The sequence below is a fragment of the Amblyomma mixtum genome, chromosome 8, assembly GCF_055824585.1.
Source record: "Amblyomma mixtum isolate Tamu chromosome 8, ASM5582458v1, whole genome shotgun sequence".
NCBI lineage: Eukaryota > Metazoa > Arthropoda > Arachnida > Ixodida > Ixodidae > Amblyomma > Amblyomma mixtum.
Window position 1 is genome coordinate 76,726,414 of NC_143019.1, and position 25,978 is coordinate 76,752,391.

General features: G+C 46.3%; 3 protein-coding genes and 1 pseudogene across 4 annotated transcripts in view; 2 read left to right on the forward strand and 2 right to left on the reverse strand.

Moving 5' to 3' along the window:
* Positions 1–5,950: 5,950 nt before the first annotated feature.
* Positions 5,951–25,978, reverse strand: part of LOC149333068 (uncharacterized) — a 51,199-nt pseudogene continuing 31,171 nt past the window's right edge. Inside the window, exon 3 of the transcript XR_016285287.1 lies at positions 5,951–11,622. The product of XR_016285287.1 is annotated as an uncharacterized LOC149333068 (transcript). The remainder of the gene's footprint in view (positions 11,623–25,978) is intronic.
* On the forward strand, positions 12,224–14,346 carry LOC149333069 (uncharacterized). Its single transcript, XM_089557630.1, has 3 exons — positions 12,224–12,487; positions 13,533–13,902; positions 14,288–14,346. The coding sequence occupies exons 1-3, from the start codon at positions 12,224–12,226 to the stop codon at positions 14,344–14,346; spliced, it is 693 nt and encodes a 230-aa protein (XP_089413756.1).
* On the forward strand, positions 16,661–18,426 carry LOC149333070 (uncharacterized). The gene is made up of 2 exons (XM_089557631.1): positions 16,661–16,735; positions 17,623–18,426. Exons 1-2 carry the CDS (start codon positions 16,661–16,663, stop codon positions 18,424–18,426), a joined length of 879 nt encoding a protein of 292 aa, XP_089413757.1.
* Positions 21,579–25,928, reverse strand: LOC149333071 (uncharacterized). Its single transcript, XM_089558553.1, has one exon. It carries the CDS (start codon positions 24,088–24,090, stop codon positions 23,677–23,679), a length of 414 nt encoding a protein of 137 aa, XP_089414679.1. The 5' UTR covers positions 24,091–25,928; the 3' UTR covers positions 21,579–23,676.

Below are 25,978 nucleotides of genomic sequence, written 5' to 3' on the forward strand. Positions count from 1 at the left end.
GGTTTGAAAAGAGCTGCTCAACAGCTGGTCAAGACATCTTACAGAAGTGCTGCAATGCACTACGGTATGTACTCAAACGGCATTGAAAGTTTAAACAAAATGCATATGCAGTAATTTCAATGGTCATGAAGTTGCACTGCAAAAACAAGCTGATATTCAAACCTAATCTTCGTAATTTATATGCACTAAGGTTGAGCATGCAAATATATTTCACTAGGCATCAAGATAGAATCCGCAGCACGTGAAGAGCTTCAAAAATAGCTCGGTGTACGCATTGTGCAGGTAAGTTACATTGTTTTACATTGCACGAGTTACTCCTTGTGTGCCCAGTTTCCTATTATGCGGCCATTTCAACTCAAGTGCTGATTCCAATTCCTCATTTTCTAGACTGGACTTGTGCTCCTAGAGCCGCCACGGCTGTGCTGCAGCCCCGATGGACTTGTGATGATTGACCGAGAAACTGTACTAATTGAAACTAAGTGCATGCACAAGTACAGAGACAGACCGTTTGTTAATTATGAATAAAGGTGCAGCTACCTTACATTCCCATTTACCCATTTTACATTCCTTGAGGATGTCATTGAACTGAAAAAGACGCATGCATATTATACACAAATTCAAGTACAATTGCATATTCTTAATCTCCGAAGAGCCCTACTCTATGTATTGTTATGATTAAGGTGAATTGAGACGAGGCCTTCCTCTGGAATCTAATCCCTAAAATGCAATACTTTTACTTCGTTTGATTAATTCTTTGTTCTAGATTACAGTAATTTGTGTATTTGCCTTGTTTTGTATATCTTCCTTTTTATAAAGTTTTGTGCACGTGCTTTGCATGTCTCAGTTTTCATTGTTTATTTGAACAGAATTTGTGTTGTAAATAATTGCAGCTGTACCTGGCTTATAACAAAGTGTTGCACTGCACAATTGCTAGTCTGTGTGGTCTAAATGACCGCATCTGCTTTGGTCGTTATTTTGTTGAGCATCATGATAAACCTTGTCGCTCATTAGTCGGCAAGATATAGTCAAGCCCTTGCTTACCTTCCAGAGGAACTTTGTGGGCAAAAGAAGACATTTACAATTTTCATTATTTCAAGGTTGTGGTGTACTATATGACATGCATTTGACTGACAGCAAGCAGAAATGTGGGGTAGCTGCTGCTTGCCAGAAGACTATTAGAAGAAACTCTGATTGTTTAAAGGATAAGTCCCTTTATGACACAAGTGCCTTTATGAGCTTTTACCCACAGCCATTATAGGCAATCTGCGATGGCCAGGTGGCGCCACTGGAGCGCTGCGTTCAGCACACCAACGCCGGCGCCAAGTAATTTGAGGCGACCGACGCAGCCGGGTGCTTCAGAGTCGAACGGCGAGAGCCGTGTAGGTCGTCATATTTTGCGGTTTTAAGGCCATCGAAGACCTTGACAGCTATTTCCAACTACCAATACTCTCGAAAGGACACCACCTCCTCAAAAATGGTCACGTCTACAACGTAAAAGAAGTCGACCAGAAGGACATAACCGCGAAGTGTTTCTCACAACGGAATAGGCATGTATACAACATCGAACTTCGCGTAAGTAAACAATGATTTTTGCTTATTCTTGCCCACGTGCATGCTTCTTGCCCAAAACAGTGAAGGAGAGAACGAAGTTTGAAAGAGGTTAATCGGATTGTTGTTGTTGTTAATTGGGTGTTCTTGTTTGCTAACAATGGCACATTTTCCTTGCGATTTCGCAATTTCGCAATTTCACATCATGCCAAACATTTTCGTTTGTCACTCGCAGCTTGCCACAGGGCCGCGGAGGTTAGAGGAAGGCAGATGCAGTTGCCAGTATGGCTGCCTTGGCGACTGCAAGCACTGTGTGGATGTGGCACGCTTCACTAATGAGCACGAGCTGCGTCTTGCACCAGCATAGCGCAAGCGTGGGGAAAGCCGGTGGCTAAGCCTGCGCTCATCGACAAAGTATCTATCAGTGAGCTGTTGGAGGTATGATGTTCTTGCTTGTTATCACTAATGGTGGAATGCACTGCCGACTGCAACAATTGACTCATGCGTTTGTCACCTTGGTACTCCCATGCACGGAAGCGCTGTGATGCAATTTCTTTCAGCGCACGTCTGTTGATGGGAAACTTATGTTTGCCTTGTCACCACTCATAGATTCCACATGTGATTTTTGCTGCTGTTAAGTGTGCTTGCCCAAAAGTTTGTATGGATGAAAATTTAAAATGTGTCAACCAGTCGTGGTTAGGATTTTTTCTAACAGCATTACTTATGCAGTTTTCACCCGGACTACCCAGGAAATTATTCCTTCTTAAGTGATGTGCTTGTGAATGAGTGCACGTGAATTGTTAACTTCTGCACTATTGCTATGATGTGTAGTTATCATCCTCTTCCTGCCTTTAGAAAGCACAATCCTTTCGTCAGCAGAAAAGAACCCCAACAGTTCTCACCATTTTATGTCCTTGAGCATTTTAAAGGAATCGAGTCCCCATTTACAGAAGTGCTCCAACAATGGAAATTAGTGAGTCTGAGATTGCTCACCAGCAAAGCGTATGAAGAGCAAGAAGAAAACAGGAGATTGTCGCTCCTTGGAAAGTTCAATGCCTTGCTTCAGTGACCGAGCAGGCCACTCCATGAACTGGAAATTTTTGGCGATTTCCCAACGGTGGCTGTGAGGCCAAAAAATCACTTCCGAAGCATGACAGAACAGGAAAGGGTATTTTATGATGAGCACATTTGCAAGTCATTACCTGACCTCTGTGTGGAGACAGCCGGGCATCCAGCTGTTTAAAGTATGCCAGTTTATAATGTTTCAAACAACATTACCCTACTGACGCACCATTTTCCATTGAATGCGTTGCAGGTGGCACAAGGAAAGCAGGGTGGGTATCACCAGCTCAACAGCTAGCACTGTACTGCGGACGCGAAAACCCTTGAAGAAGTTGCGCAAGGTATCCCCTTCGGTCAACAGCGTTTTCATCTGAGGCTACAGCATATGGTACGTATTCTTCTTTCTTATGCATGAAGCATTCTTCACCCTTGTAGTTCTGTACACCTTAGGACTACGGATGGAACCTGTGGCCAGGAGTGAATTTCAGCAACACGGCACCAAGGTTGTTGAGGTGAGTGAAAGGTCTCTGCATGTTTCTGAACGGGCTGTAGTACTAAAGATAAATGGAATCATGAATACATTTGCAAAATTCATATTTGTACTCCAATAGTTTAACATGTTCCTCAAACTGCTAGGTCTGTCGCTGCGCAATGAATGTTTACATTACTGTGCATCAAACTGAAACAATGCTTCTTCCAGGTGGGCCTTCTCCTTCACCCTGATCAGCCATGGCTCTGCAGAAGCCCTGATGGCATTTTCAGTCTGTCTAATGAGAAGTGCTTGCTCGAAATCAAATGTCCACACAAATGCAGGGACCAGCCAACTCTTGAAGCCTGAGGAAAGACCTGTCTAGAATACATCAAGCATGTTGGGGACACTATAATACTGAAAAAGTCGCACAAGTACTATACACAGGTTCAGCTTATGTACTTGCTAAATGCACAGCAATATTTTTTTTTTCATTTATTCCAGTAAGGGAAACATTACTCTTCAGATAGCCAAGGATAATGTTTTTCTGCAGCAAGCAGTACCAGCCCTCAAAGAATTTTACTTTGGTTGGTGTATACAGGAGACCGACACGTGCGGTAGCCATGAAACAACTGACATTTATTGCCCGCTCACCGGAAGTGCCCGAGCACGTTGCCAGACTGGCTGGCGTGCACCGTACAGTTTTAGCGGTCACCGATACACCCTCTTTTCTTTAAACAATGAGAAGGTGACAATAGAGTAAGTCCTTCACAATAGGGAGCGGGTGATATGCAGGACGGGGCGCCTTAATTCTGGTAGGCCAACCGGCGGGGAGGCCTTCTGAGTCTTGAGGACCGTCTTAGTTCTGCACCAACCACTCTAGTCGGTCCAGAGGATGTAGTGTGTTCTGTAGCAGTCTCTGCTGCTCCCCCTCGAGGTTGCACCGCTGGCTGCTCCCCTGTTTGTTGCTTGGGCGACACGCTTGGTTCGGTTGCACCCAACACTCCAGCTGGTCTAGGGGGTGTGAGAGGAACGAACTCTGCGGAACCCCTTTCTCCTGCTGCTGGCGAGGATGCTGTAGGCGGTCTTAGTAGTCTAGGTGGTGTACACAGCTCCCTTGCTGGGGCTGTTGATCTTGCATTCGATAATGGAGTGTCAACACGCATGAGGGCCTGTTGGGGTCTTGTCGCTCTCTGCAACACTGGGCGACTTTCCCCGTCTCCAGCGCTGCGTCCTGTAGGATGAAGCTGTTGTGATGTTGGGTTGCAAACCTCTCTCGTTTTTCGCAAGTCTTGACGGTTCCTTCTAAATTCGCTTCCATCTTCTGTTATTACTCTGTATGATCGGGGGGCCACAAGATCTAAAACTATAGCTTTTGTGCCCCACTTGCTTCCAGACCTAATGCGAACGCTGTCTCCAGGCTGTAATGGCGGGAGCTGCTGTCCTTTGTTCGTATCCTGCTTATGTTTTCGAGGTTTTGAGAGCTGCTGAGCTGAATCCGAGCAGGACTTCGGGAGCAGCGGGCGTGGGTTCGTATCCCACTTCTGACACCATGTATACAGGAGACCGACACGTGCGGTAGCCATGAAACAACTGACGTTTATTGCCCGCTCACCGGAAGTGCCCGAGCACGTTGCCAGACTGGCTGGCGTGCACCGTACAGTTTTAGCGGTCACCGGTACAGTTGGTTTCTGCCAGCTCTTGCAAAACAATAATGTTTCAAATGTATGAATAGTTTGACAGCTGAAAGGAAAATAATTCAAGGAAGAGGGACATCACAGTCTCCATTAAATGCTTTTTCTTTGGTATGATTCTTCAAGCATTAATAAACAGCAATCATCAGAAGTACTAGCATAACCCTCCTAACAGCCTGTAGGGAACAACACACCACAGAAAGGTTTGGTTTATAGTTTATGTGGGTTTAACATCCCAAAGCAACTCAGCCTATGAGGGACGGCTTAGTGAAGGGCTTTGGAAATTTGACCTCCTGGGGTTCTTTAATGTGCACTGACATCGCACAGTACACAAGCCTCTAGAATTTCACCTCCATCGAAATTCAACTGCCATGGCTGGAATCGAACCTGCGTCTTTTGGGCAAGCAGCTGAGCCACCGTGGCAGCCCACCACACAAAGGAGACATGATGCTGTTCTTTTTGATCCCTACAGGCTGTTAGGATTGTTGGTGACGAACTAACTAGCGGAGTATTAGCTTTTTCTTAATTGTCAGTAGTAGTTTGCCCGTGTGAACTAGACAATCTGTGGCCAAACTGAACAAGAGATGCGATAGTTTACTATTGGGGACAAAAGTCTCCGGGACAACTGAGGCTGATAGCTCTGTTATTTGCTAGTGGCTTGAGGCCACACTTTTTGAGCCTAAATTTGAGTGTATCTGCTCTTATTTGTGGCATTAAAATGAGGTGCTAGTTGGAAAAGAGGATGTGGCAAATGCAGCTTGGTCAATATTTGCAGCCTGGAGACTTTTACACCCCAATAATACAACAATCTGTAATGTGGGGATTAAGAAAATGTAAACTCATCACTGCTTAATTTATTGTTTGTTCACTCCATGTATTATGCCAGCCTGCCGTCCGAGCTAGAATCGACTGAACAAGCAGCCAATGAAAATTGGTTCTGAAGAAAGGAAAGACACAGTAATTGTCTCAATTCTTGGTAATCATCCCAATGGTATAAGCGGTGGCTCAGCGGTTATGGTGCTCGGCTGCTGTCCTGAAAGACGCGGGTTCGATCCCGGCCGCGGCGGCTAGAATTTCTTTGGAGGAGAAATTCTGGAGGCCTGTGTGCTGTGCGATGTCAGTGCACGTTAAAGAACCCCAGGTGGTCGAAATTTCCGGAGCCCTCCACTATGGCGTCTCTCATAGCCTTAGTCGCTTTGGGACGTTAAACCCCATAAACCAAACCAAACCAATGGTATAAGAGGGAAGGGACTCAGAGAAGAGGGAAAGAAGTGCCAGCCATAGTGAAGAGCTGTATAGAAAGAAGTGCCAGCCATAGTGAAGAGCTGTATATAAATTTTGACCACATGAGGTTCTTTAACTTGTGCTGACATCGAACAGCATATGGGTGTCTTGCGTTTCACCATCAAAACACAACACTGCAGCTGGAACTGAACACGCATCTGCGGGCTCAGAAGCAGAGTGCTGTAACCATTGATCCACTGCAGTAGGTTCAACAAACAGCTATTATCTCTTCTGCAGCTCTGTATGGCTTCTGACTCTTAGGCAGGAGCCAGTGCTCAATTGCAGAAACTGAAGCTACATAAACTGCTACACATAGGATAACTAGACATGGTGATTCCTGCTTACTAATGTCTTATCAATCATTCCAGAGGATGAACATGGTCAGTTTAACAGCGTGGCGTGACTTCACAGGGGACAGAATGCTACACGAGAACCAGATCATACCAACCAACCAAGGCCATTTGCTGCAAAGGATATGTGCCGCAACATTTTTCAGCTTTATCAGACTGCAGAAAATTTATATTCATAATGAAGGTGCTTTATTTGAGATTAGGCAAAATGGGCCTTCTTTTACCACTATTTTTAACTACTGTATTCATCCATTCGTGAAAAACTGTTAACTATGTACAGGCAAAGCATTGTATATTTTTGTCTTGCAATCTCACCAATGTGCCGTTTATTGATCATGGATAGGCAATAAATTGGCATTTCTGTGCAACATTTGAAAACTGTTGCAACTCTTATTCTTAAGAGCATGATTAATAAAAATGACATTGATGTGGTACTTGCAGTCTTTGTTTAGTATTAGACTTGCTAGAGCAGTGCAATAAAAAGCTTTCAGAACTGCTTGTCCTTCTGCATAGTAATACAGCATCACAATGAAGTATGAACATTAATCAGTATCTGACACGCTGTATTAGACAACATGAACGCTCCCAACAAACAAAGGTACAGAACCACTCTGAATACAAATGCATAATAAACTTGAATGCAGAATATACTGCTTGTATTCAAGACAGCCCCTCTGTAGAGCATGAGACATCAAGGGGTGAAATGTTCCATAATAGCATTTAGCAGACACACTCAGTCCTGTGAATACGACAGTACAGATCTCAATTGATAGAAAATATACTTAGGAAAGCATAGTTGAAGGCCAGTTGGTGTGACAGCTTTTAAGGAGCAAAACACTTGACTAATACTAATACACTTCACAAAATTGCAGCAGGAATGTGGTTTTATTTCAAACCAAATTATCTTGGAACAAACAAAGCTTCAGCATATAGTCTTGTGGTCGAGCAAATCTGATGCAGGTACAGCAGTTAACGGCACAATGAGCCAAAGGTGAACATACGCACCATAAAGGGAGCACCATAATTCTTTGGACAAGGCAGCCGGTTCGAATTTGGCGCTTCACTGCAGGCAACCTGAGCACACGTGCGCCCCATTGCTTCATCAGACATCCGTCATCTTCAAACATAAGGATCAGGTAGTAAGGGAAATAGTAGAGGCATATCACATTGACAAAGGGGGTACAGCATGCATTAGTAAGCCCTCATCACTGGCCAACCGCAAAATCACCTTTTTGGAGCATGCATTTGTAGATATGTAGATTTAATATTTTCAGTGATGATGCAGTGTTTTTTTTGTTCTGTTTGGTGTTTGGCGGGAATGCTATATATGTACACATGTGCATAATAAATCATCAGTTGAAAGTCAGTGCTCGTGTTGTCGTGTTTGTTCCGTCCTCGTGTTTTTTCCGCGCTGTTTTACCATGGGCACTATGCATATTAGCTGCAGGCTTGTTAGAGCTCTCATTATCTGAGCTACACCCTGCCACCTGAATGCCCTACAGCCAAGTCCACGTGACTGTAGATGGCACACTCTCCACTTGTTCAAAGTGTTTCTGAAAAAGGGGTATTATTGCTACCATTAAAGCTGCGTATCATTCAACCTTCATATGCACTACAAAACCAGGCATTCAATAGCTGCATGCACTCAATGGCACAGAAAAAAAATGAAAACAACCTTGGCAAGGCCACCCAAACACAATACTGCAATGTACAGCCTCTGTCAAAAGTTTAGAACCAAGGATGTATGCTTCCGAGTCTCACTTGTGTGGTTCGTAATGCATCCCCAGTATTCTAAATTTCCTGAAGGTAACATCTCTGGTAATGCCCCTTCCAATGGGTCGGACTTACACTACTGCCACAAGAACCTCACTACATGGCCTAGAAGCTAACCCCATGCACTAAACATTGAACAAAGGCTGTATCATCATGGACAAAAATCACAACACAACGACATGCATCTTTAGTTACCGAGTTCCTTCAGCACTCAATAACTGTCTGTTATTCCTTCTGGCTGATTACTGGCAGCTGAAGATTTGCTAGTATGCAGCACATATGAAACACTTCTGTCATGCAAGGAATTAGTTCAGTTGGCACTCGATTATTCAGTATGTTGTCTTAATTCTCTGAATCATCGTTTCAACGTGAATTCTAATCCGTGCTATGTTGTGTGTATCTCTGACCTCCTCAGCTGTAAATTGGGCACCATGAAAGAATGGAGGCATAACAAGTATAGGATTCTGCCCCCCGAAAGTTGTGCGAATACCAGGAAATCCTTCGTCGGCTAATACAATGTCTCGAGGTTTAACAATGTTTAGGAAGCCAGAATCGACTGTAATGTGTGCGTCAGAGACCCTGCCCCCATAAGCACTTGAACGGAAACAAATAATTCCACCAGGTGTTATTGCGATGAGAAACTTCCAAGTGTAGCCTTCCTTGTAGTTTGAATATAGGGTATGCTCTTGCTGCACAGTTGGTGGCTGTTCAGTGCGCACTTCGGTACAGTCAATAATCATGGTACAGCCAGGGCAGTGCTTTTTAGAAGTCTCTGGCATTGTAGCCTTGATTACAGTCAATAATCATGGTACAGCCAGGATAGTGCTTTTTAGAAGTCTCTGGCATTGTAGCCAGGATTGCTGTGGCTGGGGGATGAAAAAACTTTTGTAGTCGCAAATGAGAGACTCCACAGGACACTTTTGAAGTGCCGTGAAACTGAGGTTTTATTGACTGAAAACAAAACAGCAAGGGATGAGTAACTGATTCCAAGCTTCAGCTTCAGCAAGAAGATAAGCAGCCTGTTTTCCATCACATTTTCACTCTGAATGCACTGGCAGCATACAGGGTTGCCGTTGGTGGCTACTTTGCGCCAAACTGGCTACTCTTGAAACCTGTCCGGCGACAAAAATTTAGGTTGGCTCCCTGGCTACTTTTAACTTTTATTTTGGCGCATTTACTAGCCATATTTTTCTAACTTGAAACATCCTAACCGCAAGGGTCGGTGCGCATCGAGAAACCCCTACACACGGCTAGGGTAGCTATGTAGCTTACATGCGCACGCAGCGCGATGATAAAGAAGGTGACATCACCAGGGAAAAAGATTCCACTTGGCCAAGGAGGCGTCATAGAGCGCTGCTTCCGGTTCTTGAGGCAAATGACGGTACTAAAGCTGTGCACGGGCTCAGGCCGGCCCGAAAGCTCGTACCCGGCCCACGGGTTGAACTCGGGCCTTGCGGAAGAAACCAAACAAAAGCTAGGTGGGGCTCGAAACGCATTTTCGTTTCTAGCAGGTACCAATGCTGGAAGCCACTAGTCGTGGAAGCCTTGCAGTATGAAGGGTAGTATGAAGCGAAGGTGAGGCTGAGTACGGCGCACATGGGGTCGCCCTTGCAACGCATACAATTTAGCCAAGCAGTGGTGGCAAGGGAAGATTTTCTAATGAACTGCGGTATTGCTTGAAGACTGGCAGCACTGGCTGTTGACGGGAAGTTGTCAAACGGAACGTCACTGCCAGCGCAAAAGAGGTCCTTGTTTTTTGCAGCAGTGTCCGGGTAAAGGATTAACTTCCTTGACTCGCCGTTGTCGGTATCAAGCGAAGGGAAAGATGGGACGTTTTGTCCAATTCTCGGGAAGACATGGGACGTTTCGCCCTTTTCTCGGAAAGACGATTCGAAACGCACCTAATGCACCGCGGCAGGAATTGCATTCTCTCTTCTACTTCCGACAGAGGCTTGGTTGTAGTGTTTCCCTGTATTTGCTTGCCAGCGAAGTAAACACAGCCCCTTCCTTCCTGTGAACAGCAGAAGCAGGAACATAGCCCCAACATCGCCGTTTGCAGGAAAAAGCCATGCTGCAGCTTAATTATTGGCTGGCTTTTCCTTTGACAACACAAACAGCGGCCAGTCGCGGCACGGCATCTAAGGCTTACGAGGCCACGCCTCTGTCATTCCGCTTCTTACTTAAGAGCAGTTCGTTCATTTCGTACACGTTATGAGCTTGCAGCATTCAGGCGTGTACCATGGAGAAGTTCAGTGCCGAAAACCTTAGAAGCGGAATTTCCAGCAGACGCTTTAAGCTTAATCCATAAGAGCGCTGTATGGGACAAGTTTTTCGTCGTCAGTGAGTGTGCAATGAATTCTCCCGTGGGTCATGTACAGTGCAAGATGTGCAAGACGTTCTTCGCCTACGAGTCTTCTAAAACTGGAACATTGCATCTGCAGAGGCACCGGTGTAAAAGCAGCTCAGCCAACGCAAGTACAATAACTTCGTTTCTGAAACCGTCAAGCTCACAGCTTCCAGCATTGGCGAAGGAAAAGTTGACTGCAGCTTTAGCACACTTCTGTGCTAAAGATATGCGTTCACTTGACGTAGTCAGTGGCAGTGGTTTTGCAAAAGTAGCACACGAGTTAATCAGCATTGGTGCTCGCCATGGCCATGGCAATGTCGATGTTGGTGATGTCCTTCCGCATCGCACCACTGTCTCCAGAAAAGTAGCTGACCTATCAACGCAAATTCGAGGCAACTTAATGCCGAATGTTGCCACAGCTATGATCGAGGGTCGCTGTGCGATCATTACGGATATGTGGACAGACGATTTTCGCAAACTGGCGTACACGACGGCTACGGCACATTACATCGACAGCGAGTGGTGTCTCCACGCCCACGTTCTTTTTACTTGTAATTTTTCTGAGGAACGCAAGACTGGGGAAAACATTCGGAAAGAGTTACAACGCTGTTTTTCTAAACTGGGGATTGACAGGGATGCTCTGCAGAAGGCTACGTTTGTGACTGACCAGGGTGCGAACATCATGTGTGCTCTCTAGTCCTACAACAGAATGAACTGCTGCGCGCATCTTCTCAATACCGTTCTTCGTAACACATTCTCTGAAGATTTCAGTTAGTTAGTTAGTTATATTGATTTTAATGGCGCAAAAGCAAATGAGGCTATGATGCGCCAAACATTCTGGTTGTTCCCAGTCATGTTTGCCTACAAAGGTACATTAAGGTATGTGACTGGACGCGTTATGAAAGTCCGAGTGGTGACATTATTGCATTTTTAGGGTTTCAGAGCTTCTTATGGATTTAATGCCAAACTTCTGTCATGCGTGAGATCAAAAGCCCAGGACATAGACGAAATGAAAAGGCATGGTGGTCTAGTAGCGGATGAAATGAAGCTTTCAACCCACCTTGACATGACGTCGTCCAAGCAGGCTTTGTGGACCTGGGAAAGTACACCGAAGAATGTGACAAAAGAAAGAAAGCTGACCACGGCCTAGTGGTGATGTTTCAGCCATTTGTGGGCAAATGGACACAGATTATAGGTAAATAAAATTTGATTATTTCTAAATTTTTTTAGCAGATCACACGATCGCATACAATGTTCTTTTCTGCCTTAGGTGTGTTCGCCTCCAATGGAAATGTGAAAGCGAGACTGCTGGCAAAAATTATTCTAGAAGCAACGATATTGACCAAACAAGCTGGCCTCCGTGTCGATTATATTTGTTCTAATGGTGCCCCGTGGAATCGATCTATGTGGAACATCCTAGGCATACATGGAAACTTCAATGATATAAGGTGCAGGGTCGTCCATCCCTGTGACAAAGGCAGATTTCTGCATTTTATATCTGACTTTCCACACCTTGTCAAATGTGTGCGCAACATGATGAAAAAACAAGGTTTCAACACGCACAATGGACGGGTATGCTTGCTAAGAAACATTGTGTGAAATGTTGGCACATATTCATAAATGTTTGCTCATTGTTGTTAGTGTTTCCAATGCGAAATGATTAATTTTACAGGCCCACTGGGAACACGTTTCGACAATGTGGAAGTTGGACAGCGGTTGCATCACCTTGAAGGTGGCACCAAAACTTACGAGGTCCCACATATTTCCTAATGGGTTCGAGAAGATGAGGGTAGACCTTGCTTTTCAAGTCTTCAGCGCCCAAGTTAGGAATGCTTTAGCCTTCTACAAAGAGCAAATTGAGAGCAAATACCCGAACAGCGACCCAACAAGAATTGTCATTGGGCTCATGGCTAATCTGATTGAGGCCATGACGTCCAGATTCCCAGCAGAAGCCTTAAAGGTGCATTGAAGAGGATTCTGAACATGTCTTTCTGCCGCGGGAACTCGATCCACACGTTCCTAGCATTCTTAGAAAGTGACTTATTGCCCTGTGTGGCCGATTTCCCCAATTAAAACGAATTAACGTTAGGCTCCTGCCTTTTTTTTTTTTTAATTCTGCCTCGTACGGTGGGCGGAGTCAACCAACGCGTGGAGCGCCTTTCACCCAGTCCCGTGGAGGCTTTGCTTTCGCTTTATTTTGTTTTTTAGGTTTCCATGAATAAATAGTTTCATTCGCAGATAATATAGCCGCAAAATAAGCCCGAAGAAATAAAAATACGCGCGGACTATTTGCTACTACGGACTACTACGTATTACTCCGCCGATGGCAGAGCGGCAAGCCGCCACGGGACTGGGTGAAACGCGCTCCACGCGTTGGTCGACTCCGCCCACCATACGAGGCAGAATTAAAAAAAGAAAAGGCGGGAGCCGGACGTTAATTCGATTTAATTGGGGGAAATCGACCACACAGTGCAGTAAATCGCAGTTTCTAAGAAAGCTTGGAACGTGTAGATCGAGTTCCCGCGGCAAAAAGACAAGTTCAGATTCCTCTTCAGTGCACCTTTAAGGTAAGTTCAAATTTATTGCCACATTTACCTCAGTTGTCAACAATACATTTATGAGCATTCTGTAATGGTGTTTCAGACCCGGCAGCAAGAATGAGAAAACATTGGACGAAATGCTGCACTTTCTAGGCCTCTGGGAGGGCCATGCTAAGGGGATTGGATTTTTAAGCAGAAGCACGGCAGTGGGCTGGCGTGTGACCCTCACTGCAACAAAGAGCCTACTTGACTACCTAACAGAGAAAGTTGGTTTTAAGTACCTCATGACTGCGCACCTCAGCCAAGATTGCCTTGAGCGGTGTTTCGGAATTGTGAGGCAGGCAGGTGGGGCCAATGACCATCCGACTCCGGCCCAGTTCATTGCCATCATGAGGTATCGCTAATCTTGCTGGTTATACACCGTGCAATTTAACTGGTTTACACTTGGCTCCGATTAAGAGTTAGTACTCTGTGCTTACTTGCAGGTGCCTCAGTTTCGATAGTCTTGCCAGGAGTCCCAAGGGAGGTAACGTGCCTGATGGTGTAGTTGAGTCGTTGCTATCTATGGAGGAACTGCTGAACGAGACAGACAGCGAAGAGCAAGAGGCAGAAAGCCGACCGCTCCGATCCGATGCAGCCGAAGTGTCTGTTGACCATGCTTCTTACATATCGGAAAAAAGTGATGCCCGCCTTATTTATTATATCGCCGGCTACGTGGCACGAAAACGCGTGCTGTCCATCGACTGTGAGGATTGCAAGGCTGCTTGCCTAATGAAGAAAGAAGACGTGTCCAGCTCTGATTTACCCACGGAAGCATCAATGCAGTGGGACCTTTGTGGGCTTTCGTTCCCAACGCTCTCCCTCTACAACCTTATTATGACACTAGAGAACAAAGTCACTAGTTTCTTCAGCAGAACTACCCTTCATGCTAAGTCGGTGACTGACATGTGGAAAATAATTGGGGAAACGACAAAAATAGGCTGCGCCCAGCACTCAGTGGCATTGACGAGTTCAGTAGTGAAGTTCTACTGCTTAACGCGGGTTCACTTTTTTTTTAAAGGAGTTAATCAAAAGGAAGACGAAAGGAAATGCAAAAGGGTGAAGCCATGCGTGCTTTAACGGGCTTTCATGCTGTTGTGTATGTGGATGAACAACTGAAAGTAAATGTGTTCTTCCAGAAACACGTCTTTTTCATACTGTGCATATGTTTTGCTGGGTAGGTGCCCTCGCCACACTTGTGTGCTTCATGAGCTGCCACTTCTTGGGAGTGTTTCTTTGAAAAGGGAATTCTCGTTTGCTGCGGTTGCAACGCATGTAATAACTGCACGAGGCGGAAAATTAATCCGGATCCACCCACTACATTTTTACTATTGCTTTTCGATCTCTGTACATAAAAACCCACTAATTCTTTCACGGTACGAACTTGTATGCGACACAGTGTAGTCTTGCCGTATAATTGTCTAAGGAGCAAAACAAAAGCATGCAACGCTTTTCGAAACGAACAGCCGAGCGCGTGCAGAAAGGCGTGCGGACGTCTGCGGAAGCAACTTTCATGCCAGCACATAAATCGAACCTGAGGTCCCTTTAAATCAACGAAAAGGTGCCTGCAACTGCTCGTCGTCTGCTGTGGAAAGAAAGCAGTTCTGCTTGGTGAATAATTCTTGATGACCCGGAGCTCATCATTGCATCACGTGGACAAAATACCACCGCGGAGCCATTTTTCACCATCAGCAGCATCTTAAAAGCAAATCACAGCGCGAAAATCACGGAATTAAACGCGGTCCGCGCACATTTCACCATGCACGATCAGCAACCGCGCGACGGATGGATGGATAGGAGCGCCCCCTTTGAAACAGGGTGGTGGCAATTGCCACCATGCTCAGCTTTTCTTCTTTATTTTTTTTTGTTTACTGTGTTGGCAATTCTCATTAAGAATCACCACCATCTTTACCTACGGTTTCCTACAATTCTAACCTTATGCCACATCTCTGCTTTTCAGCCACCAATCCTCCAATCGCTTTTTGCTGACTTCCACTGCAGATTTATTTACATGACCATTGTTATCTTTAAACCCTAGGGCCTCCGGAAGGGTGACTGTGCCCACATCGACATCCGGATGGATACCGTCACATTTGATTATGAGGTGTTCAATTGTTTCCACACATCTACCACACACTGCACATGTGTCATCTTCTTCGTTAAATTTCTTTTTGTAGCTGCACGTTCTAAGACACTCTGACCTAGCTTCAAAAAGTAGGGCACTGCCTCTTGAGTTATCATAGAAAAATTCTTTCCTGATCTGCCTTTTCCAGCATTGATATAGTTCTACGGCGCCTCTAGCATCAGCGCCCCTGGCGGCATTGGTGAGCAGCGGTGCCACTTCCGGCAAGAGAAACGCGCCGCGCTTTTCACACCTAAAAAAGTTCTAGCCACCCTAGTTGAGCTACCAGCCTGTACGCCGCATTCGCAAGTTCCGTAGACGCTACCGCCACCGCGCGGCCAACGAGCGAAACGGTCGAGTGGTAGTGGCTGCCGACAGCGGGCGGTAGCGTCCATTTTAACCACGCTGTTTGTGCTTCGCTTGGTATGGACAGAAAGTCTGGAAGCAAGCGAATGTGCAGTGTGCCACAGTGCACAAATAGAGCTGTTAGTAATCAGATTAGTCTGCACTCATTTCCTAGTGGCGAACGATTGAAGAAGGAATGGGTTGTAAAACTCCGGATCGGAAAGGCTGTGACGCGGGAAATGAAAGTCTGCAGTGTGTATTTCGTCGACGACGATTTCTTCTGGAGCCGTACAGGTAATATACTTTTTTGTTAATGTCTTCTGTTCAATGCGAATATGTCTGCTTGCAAGATTTGATTTTTTGCGAGTGGTGCACGTATGGTTTGTCACACACGACGTGCCGGCAAGCGTGCAATGTTTATGTGCGGAAACGATCCAGCCGACCTGTGTGTACATGTTACTGACAGCGCATAACTATTTCTGCTTATTCCTTGAAATAAATGGCACAGTAGGTAATTCTGGCGGCAGCTGACTCACCAGGGTGAAATTTTCCTGGCAGTTGCCTCCGATTAGCTCCTTATTACTTCAGGGCAATTTATCGGTTTGGTTTTCTTTCACGGCTTGTAATTGCCCTACACTTTATAGTACTCTAGTGGCAAGTTGATTGTTCAAGTTCCAGTGCTGTGTAGAGCGCCTGGCTTTTATTTGAAACTTGCAGCTGATCAGTTGCTCAGTGTGCCATGAGAATAATTCCTGTATCTCTTTCGTCACTGAGGTGGAATTACAGCGCACGGTTTATCGCCTGCCGGCAAAATGCACGCTGCCAGTAATGCTCGCTACTTCTTTTTATGTTATTTTTGGTAGTCGACAGTTTTTGATAAGTTTTGTATAACGTAACCGAATAAATTATGTGAAGCTGTTTGACAAGTTGCAGACTACTGAATCATGTGGATAGTATCACATTTGAAGAATGTCTTCACCAAATGTGTAACTCGGATTTTGAAACTCAGACCCAAAGGTATGGACACCTGTTCGGAAAAGGCTGAAGAAGACAGCCATCCCTTCACAGTGCCTACCATTAAGGAGCCATGACCGCCTTGACATCTCGAGAACTCAAGCATCAGCAGCCCGTTCTGCACGAGCTGCTGTCAGAGATAGTCGCAGTAAGTATTGTTTACAAGCCCGTCCTTCTCTTGGATAGCAGTTCTAGATGGAAGGTATTTTGTTCGTGTGGTATTTTGCTTTGAGCCACAGTATAAGAATGCAGATCTCACTTGATGTAAGCAATTAATTATGAACACCTAATAAGCTACAGAGATAATAGCAGTGGTCAAAATATTGGCCTCTATGCTGTTAGTGCCACTGATATTGCAATAAACACAATTCCTGGTTCAAAGCAGATATGTGTGTGTTTTTAGAGGATTCCCCCAAATACAGCCGCAGTATGAAGCTTCATGCATCCCCACTGAAGCCACAAGAAAGAGAAAATGGTCATGAAGATTTTCAGGTGAGCTTTCACTCTTGCTGCCTACATGAAAACGAGAAAACACCACCTCTTGTTAGTATTTTCCAGTTATTATTATGAACATGATGCCATATTAGTCCCTTAATTCAAGTTCATCCTCAGTAACAAATGTGATAAATTTCTTTCAGTGTCTGATTCAAATGCTTTTTTTTTCACACAGATGCCTGAGGACACACAGCAGGTGCAGTCAGGTGGAAGCTTCTCTGGTGTTGACATCACAACGGGGTCAACATTTGCAGAGGGTGTCGCAATAGGGGATATTCAAAATTCCGCAAGTGCGCTTTCCCACATAACAATGTTGTCTCAAACAAGATGGCTGACCATGCGTTTCCAGCTGAAACAAAGCAATTAAGACTGGTTTTTTGTTTGATTCTTCCAAAATACGTTTCTTACATTCTACCCACACCTTTAGCGCCTGTCCTGTAGCCCACGTAGTTCTTTTATAGCAAAGTCGGCCATCTTGTTTGGGGCAACATAGTTATGTGGGAAAGCGCACTTGCGGAATTTTGAATATCCCCTATTGAGGCTCTCCTATCACTTTCAGTGGGGGATGCCCAAAATGACAAGAGTGTACAGGTTAACACGGATTCCTTCACTAAAAAGACAAAGCTAGTGGAATTGCTGGTTACAGATTCTGCTGTGCAGGCATTTACAGGTGTGGCAGCGATGAGTAGTCTTCTCGCGGTATCAAATGAGGTAGCTCTTGTAGATACAACGGTTACTGAGATGGCTGTGTTTGAACGTGTTGTTCTTGTCCTAGTTCGCCTGAAGACCTGTCTGTCACTTACATGTCTTGCCACATTGTTTCGAGTGAGTAAGACAACTATCCACAGACTTTTTTACTCAACTGTGCACAGTCTTGCAGCAGTCCTTGAGGCTGCTATCCCATGGCCCACAAAGGCTGAAATTTCAAGGAACTTGCCACGTTGCTTTGAGGCTTACAAGGAAGTACGTGTGGTGTTGGATTGCACAGAAATTCAAATTGAAAAGTGTCACTGCTCTTCATGCAGAATTCTGACATATTCCCACTATAAGGGATGCCACACGGCTAAAGTGCTCATAGGTGTTTCGCCAGCTGGCATTACATTTGTCAGTGATGGCTTCGGTGGTAGAGCCTCAGACAGAGCTTGCATGGAAAAATCTGCCGTTCTAAATAAACTGAACAGCTTTGAGGATGATGTCATGATTGACAAAGGATTCAATGTAGATGACATGTGTGAACGGCTAGGACTGGGGGTTGTGCAGCCTCCTTTTTTACGCCACCAGGCACAGTTCTCAGCAAACAATGCCAGAAAACCATCTAACTACTTGTACTCTCAGTCATATTAACCGCATATTTTATTTGCAGGTACAGCATCATCCTGCTTGTCCTTGTGGATCACCGCTACAGGTTCCTGTACATAAGAGTTGGATTGCCAGGCCACTGCCACGATTCACACGTTTACAGTGGCTCCAAGCTGGAAAAACCGTAAATGGCCCACTGTTTCCTCAGCCACATGCCAATCATGGGCAGCACAGTAGTGCCTCCGGTCATGTTCTGATCAGGCATTCCCGCTGTCCATCAACCTGATGAAGCCATTCAGCCACAGCGCAAACCTGACTGATGATGAAAGGCAGTTCAACTACCGCCTGTGCAGGCTAGGAGAGTGGTTGAAAATGCCTTCAGCAGGCTGAGGGCCCAGTTTCGCTTTATCTTGAAGTGCATGGAACGTGCAATCGAAAATTCCCGCATGGCTGTTCGTGCGTGCGCGTTCAGAACAATGTGCGCGAGGAGTTCTGAGATGCTGTCCAGCAGCAGTGGCTGACAGACCTGGAAAACAATGATGAATGCCTCCACTAGGTACAGCACAGCACAGATGTTGAAGAAGGCACAGGCTGGGAGGCTAGGACAGCACTTGTGGACTTCTTTAAGCATGGATGAGTTAGCATAGCCGGTGTGGCTGCTTACACCCTGCAGTGTACCAGGACTGTGATATGCTTAACTATCGTCAAAACAAGAACGGTCCTTTTCAGGGCCACCAAGAGTCTGCCTTCGCAGAGCCGAGGAGATCACGTCTCCGAAACCGTTTGTTCCCTACTCAAATCAGTGTCATTATTTACAACACACATCTAGACGCACACCGCTGATTTGAATACTTGACCTTAGGCTCACAGTATATAACTTTATCAACCATATTTTTTGCAGCAATCAGGAGCTACTTACGCAAATGTGCATATGCCTGCCCGTGGAACTAAGAAACACGGCAGAACATCTGAAAGCCAAATCTTAGGATATGAAGCATTACTTTCCATTTGGCAGTATTTTTTTTACATGTCTCCAGCAATAGACTGCATTGAAAATTTCAGTGCCAAAAGCTTTTTCACTGTAATGTTTGAGCCCGTGGTGACATGACAAATGCACAGAAAAAAACAGCTTTCACTGCGTTGGTGTTGCTTCAGTGGCATCACTATTGTGTGTACTCAGTAGGCATTGACAGCAACTGAAGTGCAAAAAATTCGAACTTGCAGGAAGCAACACGATTAAATAGGCGCCCCAGCAAGCCTGGACAGAAATGACTGACGTAATAAGGGAGTAATTACTCATTGGCATCCACCCAAGCGCAGCCAAACGGCTACAAAGGAGAGCTATACAGCTTTCTCAGAAACTTGGCAGTGAAAGAAAAATTTTTGTCAAGCGATTCCTCCCTTGTGGTATCACATCGGGTGGATGTCAATGAGTAATTACTCCCTCATTACAAATCTACTCCACCTTGGGGGATTCCCCTAAACATTTGAGCAATATGACAGACGTGTAGCATGCAAGCTCTACAGGAGGCTAATGCTTAATGCATAGGCCGTCGATATACGGAACCACTGTTGAGCTGGTCACGTTTGCACTGCTGACCTCTTTCGGCGCAAATTGAGGTCATGCTAATGTAATAAACACATATAAATTAGAATAACATAGCATTTATTGTTGTCCTACTTGGTGAGGGTTTCGGTGGTTTCGCCATGCTCCATGTGAACAATTATCTGTATGGCAATCACACTGTCAAAGCATACAGTACTTCTAGACAAGGTTGCCTTTGGACAATGGTTTTGCGAAGACACCACCAAGAATTCATGGAAATGGACACTCTACGTAATGGACTGAAAGAGCTTGTCACTAACCTTTGCCAAGCAATTCCTCTATTGTGGATCACATCTGTTACGAATGAACCTTTTGCAGCTGGAGCTTTTTGAGTGCCAAGGACCGGTAAGGGTGCCACCTACAATCCTTTCGAGGTAAACATACTTGCGACTCATGCAGTCATGAGCACAGGCAACAGCCAGACTGTGCTGATGTAAAAAAACAAACTTAAGGCTGATTCACACTTGCGAGTCGTGAAGGGTGTGCGACTAGCAGTCGCATGCGACTGGGAGCAGCTCGCCACTACTGATGTTCACACTAGGAAGGCGACTCCGCCTTCTCGTTCTGTTCGCGTGCTAAACGAGAACCATCGGGAATGGGGTCGTTCGTGCCGTTTTTCCATCTGCTGCGGATACGCGCCATTCCCTCGCTCGCGCTTGTCCCCAGGCCTTTTGCTGTACCGCACCTTTGCTCAGCAAAAGAATGTTTTACGGCGACCTCAGCGAGGAGGAAGACGTCGTCACCGTTCTGATGTGCTTTGCGGCAGCGCAAGCTCTTGCAGCGCGCGCGTGTACAGCACAGAAAAAGCAGCGATGGCGTCGCATACAACGAAGAGTACTACAAAGAGAAAGTTTGCTTTTTGTCTTTATGGTGCAAGGCACAACTTTGCAACCTTTCTTCTTTAATCCTTCTTTTTTTTCTCCTTTGTGCATTGCAGCTTTCTCCGGATGCCACCTCGGACCTTCGACACACTCCTGGATCTGGTGCAAAGTTCTATAACTGTGTAGGACACCAGGTTCAGAAGTGCGATTGCAGCGGCTGACCGTTTGGCCATGACAATTGGGTAACCCGCGTTGCTAGAAAAATGGTAAAGTTTATTCGCATGTATAGCATATAACAATTGTAGTTCTGACCATGTCATAACACAATGCTTGCTGAATTGATCTGTTTCATGAGTTCGTGCTGCATAGTAGTGAGCACTGTTTTCATTATAAATAATCAAGGATAAAGAGTTCATCTGTGGTATGTAAATTAATTTCACAGTTAAGTGAGTATCTATGCTGTTCAACCTTTTTATGTCATTGCTTTGGCAGGTTCCTGGCCACGGGTCAAAAAAGCCTGAGGGAGCTGTCGTTTAACTTTCTGGTGGGAAGGTCCACCACATGCTGTCTTGTGGCAACAGTCTGCCAAGCACTGCGGGATGTGCTAAAGCCACTCTATCTAAGGCATCCACAGGCGGCAGACGAGTGGCTAAAAGTAAGCTTTATTATATTAATTATGTTATTGCTGGTGTGCTCTGCAGGCAAAGGCTGTTACTGCACATGGTGTTACGGAATACTTCGCAGGAACAATGAATGAGTGACCAACGCAATTCAGTTTGATATATGGAAGTATATCCATTAAAATTTATTCTGCAGATGGCAGCAGACTTCGAAGAAAAGTGGCAGATGACGCACTGTGTTGGGGCCATAGACGGCAAGCATGTATTGATAGAATGCCCTGCAAACTCTGGAAGTGCAGATAGGAACTACAAAGGCTCATTCAGCAAGTCACTGCTTGCTGTCTGTGATGCGCACTACAGGTAAGGCTCTCTATTATATGACAATCTTGGCATGTTCAGTCTGCTGACACCTTTTTAATAATGAGGCCCACCACAGGCTTGCATGAGTGCTGAGTAAGCGGTGAATAAATAAGACACATGGTCACTCTCAATGCCATGCAGAGTGTAACATTTCGTTTAAGCACTTCTGGTTTCAATCTATGCATAAAATTATTGAGAACTGCACATTCTCAGCAACTGCAACACGATGTGACCTTTAAAACATGACTTACAGGTACAAACAAAAAGAGCAGTTGTCAGAAACACATTCACTGCTACTCTATCTGCAATGAATTTCAAACTATTTTCAATACAGGTTCCTCTATGTTGAAATGGGGCACTTTGGAAGTGACTCCGATGGCGGAATTTTCGCCTCCTCAACACTGCAAAAGATGATCGCTGGTGGCCAGTGAGGCTTCCCCACTGCAAGGCCTGTGGGTGGTGAAGGGCCACTGCCATATTTCTTCGTGGGGGACGAGGCCTTCCCGCTGAAAGAGTATACGACACGGCCTTATCCAAGACGAGGTAGAGAACCACATCTGAAGTTTCACTGCACTTAAAATGCAAAGAGCTGTATCACTGGCATGATCAAGCAGTGAAGTGTGCACCTGTCATAATCTGAATTTTCAATATTTTTTTTTCCTCTCCAAATGTTGCACGCGTTGCTTCATCAATGTTTGTCAATTTTACTATTCCAAGAAAGCTGTAACATAGGCCAGTGTAAAGCATGCTGAGAGTTTTGTGTTGCATGCCACAAATTCGTCAGCCAGACTTTGCAACACCTTTTCATCTAACTAGGACGTTTTCATTTCTGTAAACCACCTCATTCTGTTAATACCTTGATGCTAACAAGTGTATCGAAATCACATTACAGAAATGCCGCTCCAGGTGTGCATTTGCAGGAGTACCAGAAAAAACAATACACATGTAGTAACTTTTCTACAGTTAGCAGCAGCATGAGCCTAAGTATTCTTCACGCTTGACACTTTTCAGCTTCACTGAAGGCTCTAAAGTCATGCTTCCCACGCCAAAAATAGACTGTTTGGTCTCACAGTGCATTGCTTGCGACTGAGAAGTGCATGCAAACGTTCTCTATAGTTCATCACTCATGTTCTTGTTTTCAGTCCTGCATGAAACTACGGAGCAGTCAAACCATGAGTGCCGAATTATCAATTACCGGCTGAGCCGGGCACGGCACATAATAGAAAACGCGTTTGGCATCCTGGTGCAGACGTGGAGGATTCTGCGGCGACCCTTTAAGGACAAAACAATTAATAACAACAGATATCCTGGTGCATGCATAGTGCTGCACAACTATCTCCTTAAAGAGCCCGCAGAATCCTCCTCAATGTACTGCCCGCCAGGCTCGGCCGACGCTGAAGATTGGGAGGGCCGCCTCTCTCCTGGAAGCTGGAGGGATGATGACTCCAGCTCGACCTTCAGAGCTCAAAGGCTGCAACGCTACACGGTATCGAACCACTGCTTAGGATGCCAGTATTCGTGCAGCTTCAACACGGCTGTGGCAAAGCAAGAAACCCCACCACAACACAAGTACCAGCTGCCTCCGCAAGTTGCACAAGCCGTGCTGCCAGTCTACATGCGCCTCTCTGACAGCAAAACTGCTACAGCACTGTCAGAGAGAGAAAACACAGAATGCAAATGAAAGTCCGCACTCTGTCATCTGGTGACTTGTACCAAAGGTCAGGCTCACTATTCACAGTGGAGGCCGCTGTTGCTAAAGCGGTACTAAGATTTAATTCTGGCAAAGAACGCGCCACTAAGGCAATTCTTAAGGTAGTAGTAGTAGTAGTAGCAAGAGGTTGAAGGAAAGAGGAAAGGAAATCAGCACGGGCCTGTGACTGGCGAGTTGTCACCACCACCACTGCCGGCATACTGCCGTGTCCTCCAGGAAGGCCAGGAGGGAACGGAGGGCCTTGGGGGCGTTAGGTCCAGATGGGAAGAGTAGGGCACTTGCTGTTTCTGCAGGCAGTCCCAGGGCCCTGTAGCCAGCGACAAACTTTGCCTGATGTGCGGCAAAGGCAGGGCATCCACACAGGATGTGTTCGATCGTCTCCTCCTGGTGGTCACAGCGGGGGCAGTCAGCGCAGGGGGCCAGTCCCTTGCGGTAGAGCCTTGCCCCAGTCCATGAGCAGCCCACACGGAGCCGGAGGAGGAGGGACTTGGGATCCCCTAGTCCGGCAGGAGCTGGGGGGTGTCCCTTGGGCAACCCTGGGGTCATGGTGCTCCAGGACAAGTTGCCACTCCGTGATGGACCGGGCAGCATCCAGGGGCACCACTGATGTGCAACAGGGAGTGGATCCCCATGAGCTGCTTTGCCCAGGGCATCGGCAGCTTCACTGCCCTGGACACCAACGTGGCTGGGGACCCAGGCCAGGGAGATGGAGCAGCCACGGGAGCAGATACCGCTCAGCCTGGCTGCCAGCTTGCTGACGATGGGCAGTCGGCACCGTGGCTCTTACAGGAGCTGGAGGGCCACCCTGGAGTCGCTCAGGATGGCTGCAGACTGTACGGCAGGCTGCGAGTCCAGTTTGTCGGCAGCCAGGTGGAGGGCTGCCAGCTTGGCTGTGGTGTAGCTAGCCACGAATGGAAGTCTCGCCTGCCTTCTCTCGCCCAGTGCAGGAGAGATGCAGGCTGCCGCTGCGAATGGGCAGGCACCCGCCAGGTCCTCCTCCAGGGTCGCCGCTGCCTCCTGTCGGAAGCCGACTGCTGGGGTGAGTCGTTTTGGCCTGGCCCCTCGCGCTGGCAGGAGCACCCGGAACTGGGGTCCAAGTTTTGGACGTGGCGGGATAGGAAAGCGCTCTGGCTGCTCCTCCCCCAACCAGTTGCTCAAAGGCCACTTAAGGAGCTCAATATTGCAGCGTGTGCAGAAGCAGCCACTGGGCGGCTGCTTTTCGCAAGCCTCGTGCGCCAAAAGGAAGAAGCTGAGTTCCGCTCCAGTTCAATGCTCTTGGCTGACGTCTCGGCTTGCGTTCCCATAGGAGCCTTGTGTTGTGTTCTAAACGGCTACGTGACACTGGTGGAGGTGCGGATTTCACATCCCATGTCCCGGACCTTCTCTCACAGCGGCTCATCAAGTCCTAATCGGCTCCCGCTCATGTCTACCCCCGTACACCACAGCTGCCGTCTACAGGGCCCCGCCTCAGAGTTTGATCCCCTTCCCCAAGCGCCATGCACCGAACTTCCTGGAAGCGCGTACTCCAGAGATACCCCGTCTCTTTGCCAGAGTGCAGTCCTCGTTTTGTATGCGAAACAACGTACTATACAAGATCAACTTCGCTCTAACGGGAAGAGATTACCTCCTTGTCATGCCAGAGCCTCTGCACGCAGAAATCTTGCAGGCCTGTCATGACGAGCCCACCGCCGGTCACCTAGGATTCTCCCAAACTCTGGCTCGAATAAAAAGGACTTACTACTGGCCGAACTTGATTCGTGAAATGGATCTTGGAGAGCACTGACAAAATACACGACTTTACTGACAAGGAGCCTTGGACTGATGCTAATTTCTTCAGAAATGCCCAAGTCAACATAGGAGTGATACACGCCCCCACCAGGTGGCGCACTCAAAACCAGTGACCATACGTGATAAATATGGAAAGAAGGCTAGAAGAAAGTAATCTGGGTTATAATCTATCGTACAGATTAGGCGGAAATGTAGTTGAGCAGCGACTCCCGGGTTTAATGTATGCGGACAATATTGTACTGTTAGCAGATAGCCAGGAAGATTTACAAACTTTGGTTAATTGCTGTGGAGACGAAGGAGATGCTTTAGGATTCAGTTTTAGCGCAACTAAATCAGGTTTGATGATTTTTAACGATACAACTGATCAGGTGCTTACCATACAAGGCCACGAAATACCCAAAGTGGCCGAATACAAATACCTCGGGATATGGCTAAACGAAGGGCAGATATACACGGAAAAGCATGAACAGGCTCTTAGGGCAAAAGGACGAAGAGACGCCGGGATAATGAAACATAGGGCATTATGGGGGTACAACAAATATGAAGTACTAAGAGGTATTTGGAAAGGAATAATGGTGCCGGGACTTACTTTCGGCAATGCGGTTCTGTGCTTAAGGGCAGAAGTTCAGTCGAGATTAGACGTAAATCAGAGAGCTGTTGGAAGATTAGCACTAGGTGCCCACGGCAAAAC

Coding starts and splice junctions, on each gene's coding strand:
- LOC149333071 (XM_089558553.1), bottom strand. CDS start 24,090: ATGCTGCCCGGTCCATCACGGAGTGGCAACTTGTCCTGGAGCACCATG.
- LOC149333070 (XM_089557631.1), top strand. CDS start 16,661: ATGACCGCCTTGACATCTCGAGAACTCAAGCATCAGCAGCCCGTTCTG. Junction 16,736..17,622: donor TGCTGTCAGAGATAGTCGCA/GTAAGTATTGTT, acceptor TCCCCTATTGAG/GCTCTCCTATCACTTTCAGT.
- LOC149333069 (XM_089557630.1), top strand. CDS start 12,224: ATGTGGAAGTTGGACAGCGGTTGCATCACCTTGAAGGTGGCACCAAAA. Junction 12,488..13,532: donor TCCCAGCAGAAGCCTTAAAG/GTGCATTGAAGA, acceptor ATTAAGAGTTAG/TACTCTGTGCTTACTTGCAG. Junction 13,903..14,287: donor ATCAATGCAGTGGGACCTTT/GTGGGCTTTCGT, acceptor TTTGCTGGGTAG/GTGCCCTCGCCACACTTGTG.